Source organism: Ziziphus jujuba, chromosome 1 (genome assembly GCF_031755915.1).
Source record: "Ziziphus jujuba cultivar Dongzao chromosome 1, ASM3175591v1".
In the NCBI taxonomy this organism is placed as follows: Eukaryota; Viridiplantae; Streptophyta; class Magnoliopsida; order Rosales; family Rhamnaceae; genus Ziziphus; species Ziziphus jujuba.
This window is the reverse complement of record NC_083379.1, coordinates 12,897,443-12,900,688: the sequence shown is the minus strand read 5'-3', so window position 1 is coordinate 12,900,688 and position 3,246 is coordinate 12,897,443. Positions and strand designations below refer to the sequence as shown.

Sequence of the window (3,246 nt, the reverse complement as noted above, 5' to 3'; positions counted from 1 at the left end):
CTATCCTTTAAAAAAAAAACCACTTAAAATTTTATTGTGGGCCATGTCGCTCCCTTTAATGGAAGTTGACAATTTGGCCAGTGCAATTTGATGTGATCAAGTTAGTCAAATGGTGATAAATGTTTATCATCCACCATATGATATGAAGGGGAGTTGCCCACAATTGCATTTCTATCTAACCCACATGGTCTTTATTTCAGTCACAGTGGCAAGGTGGATAATTTTAAATTAATAATACAGTACCAAGAGATACGAAGTAAGGTAGCAACAAAACCTTTCAAGCTCCAACTATTCCACAAGAATGGAGATGATGAGAAATGCTTTGCAGCTTTGGTCTTTACATCTTTCTCTTCCCTTTTTTCTTCTTCTTCATCATGTTTCTTCCGCATTGGTTGCCTCGGATTCAGTCTATGACACATTTCTCAACTGCTTGCAAAAACATACAAACCATTCCGAAGTAAATTCCAACATACTCTATGCCCAGACAAACGCCAAGTACTCAACACTACTTGGCAATTACATTAGAAATGCCCGTTTCAAGACCCCTTCCACAAGAAAGCCTCTGCTTATTGTTACTCCTTCTCACGAATCCCATGTCGAAGCCGTCGTGGTATGTTCCCAAATCATCGGATTGCAAATCAGGATAAGAAGCGGTGGCCACGACTACGAGGGCGTCTCCTACGTCTCGTACGACATGCCGTTTATCCTCCTCGACATGTTCAATTTAAAGACCATCGCCGTCGATATCGACGACGGGTCGGTTTGGGTTCAGGCCGGGGCTACGCTGGGAGAACTTTACTACAGTATTTGGGAGAAGAGCAAAGTCCATGGCTTCCCCGCCGGAGTTTGCAGCACCGTCGGCGTCGGCGGCCATATCAGCGGTGGTGGATACGGCACTATGATGCGGAAATACGGCTTGTCGGTTGACAATGTTCTCGACGCAAATATAGTCGACGTCAATGGGAAAGTACTCGACAGAAAATCAATGGGGGAAGATCTATTCTGGGCTATTAGAGGAGGAGGAGGAGCAAGTTTCGGAGTCGTATTGTCGTACAAGTTGAAGTTGGTTCCTGTCCCCGAAACCGTCACTGTGTTTGGGATCGAAACGACGTTGGATCAGAATTCAACGATGGCCATCGACATTGTGTACAGGTGGCAAGAAGTAGCTCCGAGCACTGACGACGGACTATTCATGAGGATGATTTTGGAACCGGTGAGTTCGAATGTGAAGAAGGGCGAAAAGACAATTAGAGCCTCGATATATGCCCTGTACCTTGGAAAAGCTGAACGACTTGTTTCATTGTTGGAAAAGGAGTTTCCGGAGCTGGGTTTGAATAACAAAGATTGCAGGGAAATGGGCTGGATTGATTCAGTGCTGTGGTGGAATAAATTCCCCATTGAAAATTCCCCAGATGCTCTGCTCAACAGAAATCTCAACTCCGCCAATCTCCTCAAAAGGAAATCGGATTATGTTCAGAACCCAATTTCCAAAGACGGATTGGAGTGGATTTTCAAGAAGATGGTAGAATCAGGCAAAATTGGTTTGGCTTTGAACCCTTATGGTGGAAAAATGAGCCAAATCTCTGCTTCGGAGACACCATTTCCACACAGAGCAGGGAATTTGTATAAAATACAGTACTCGGTGAATTGGCATCGAGAAGCAGAGGAAGCGAATTCTGCGGCACAGATTAGGAGGCTTTACGGCTACATGACACCATTTGTGTCCAAGAACACAAGAAGTGCTTTTTTGAATTACAGAGACCTCGACATTGGAATCAATACCCATGGCAATGATAGCTACACACAAGGGATGGTTTATGGATTGAAGTATTTCCATGACAATTTTCATAGGTTAGTGAAGGTAAAGACTGCCGTAGATCCAGACAATTTCTTCAGGAATCAACAGAGCATCCCAACCCTTCCAAGTAAGAGACATAGCCACATCGGATAAATTCCACCCCCTTGTTACTTTTTTTTTTGTTTTTGGTTCCCTCTCTTTAGAAGACAAACTATTCTCCTGTAATATATATATATATATATATATCTATATATCTATACACTTAGAATCTCTTCTAAAATATGTCCTAGAAGGGTGATGGTGTGAATTTAGTAATTTATGAGACTAAAAAAATGATAAATAATATTAAAAAATGATTTTAGTCTGAATAAAATAAGGGATATTAGAAATAATAAAGTTATAGTAGATCTAAGTTTTGAAAAATTCACATCTCCACACTTCTAAAAAAATTCAGGTTATTAATGTTACTCTGGATTTTTTTTTTTTTTTTTTTTTGGGGGGGGCATAAATGAAAATTTGTTTCGGAAAATTTCAATATGGTCCCTACGCTCTTCATGTTTGTCTTGACTTTTTTTTTTTTTTTTTTTTTGGGTAAAAATGTTTGTTTTCACTTTAGCCAATTATACTAAGTCAAACTTGAACTTATACATTTCACTGGAAATGAAAATGAGAATTTTAACATTTCCTCTTATTATATTTCCCAAAAAAAAAAAAAAATCATTTCCAAGGTCTATATATATATATATATAAAATAATTTTTTTTACTATAACATCCTCATAGTTTTTTCATTAGAATTTTACATTTTAACTTTTAAATTGTTTTAAGTTTTAAAATGTAAATTTTTTGTTTTTAAGATATATATATATAAATTTGAAAAATAAATAAAAAAATAAAAAAAGAATAATAAATGAATTATTTATGTTTGTAATAAGTAAAAATGTTAAAAGTCTCATTTTAAGTTAAAAATATAAAATTATTTAATAATTTAACTGGCAAAGGGACTAAAGTAAAATAAAAATAAGATGTAACATGAACAGTGAAACTTTCAAAATATAGAGAGATATATTTTTACAATAAATTCTAAATAGAAGAGGTTAAAATTATATATAACTTAAATACAGAAGGAAACTTTTGCAAAATATTTTCTCTTAAAAATTACTAGGTTTGTGGAATAATAATAATAATAATAATAATATAAAAAAATTAGATGGGATGTTTGTGTAATTTTAGTCTTAAAATCTTTTGCAATGAAAATCCTTTTTTTTTTTTTTAGTACTATTTGCCTATCTGGGCTCAATCATATAAGGTCCACTAAAATGGGCTGAAATTGCTATAACAAGATTCACTCTCTCGGTGCTGCTATTTAGACGCCCCAAATTGCTTTTTGCACTGTAATTTTTTTTTTTTAATAATTCATCTAATTTATAAATTATCCAAAAAAAAATTC

The 3,246-nt window shown here is 35.4% G+C and overlaps 1 protein-coding gene across 1 annotated transcript; it reads left to right on the top strand.

Annotated features, from left to right (window-relative positions):
* Positions 1-239: 239 nt before the first annotated feature.
* LOC107408775 (berberine bridge enzyme-like 21) lies at positions 240-2,186 on the top strand. Its single transcript, XM_016016194.4, has one exon. It carries the CDS (start codon positions 302-304, stop codon positions 1,949-1,951), a length of 1,650 nt encoding a protein of 549 aa, XP_015871680.3. The 5' UTR covers positions 240-301; the 3' UTR covers positions 1,952-2,186.
* The last annotated feature ends 1,060 nt before the right edge of the window (positions 2,187-3,246 follow it).

Coding starts and splice junctions, on each gene's coding strand:
- LOC107408775 (XM_016016194.4), top strand. CDS start 302: ATGGAGATGATGAGAAATGCTTTGCAGCTTTGGTCTTTACATCTTTCT.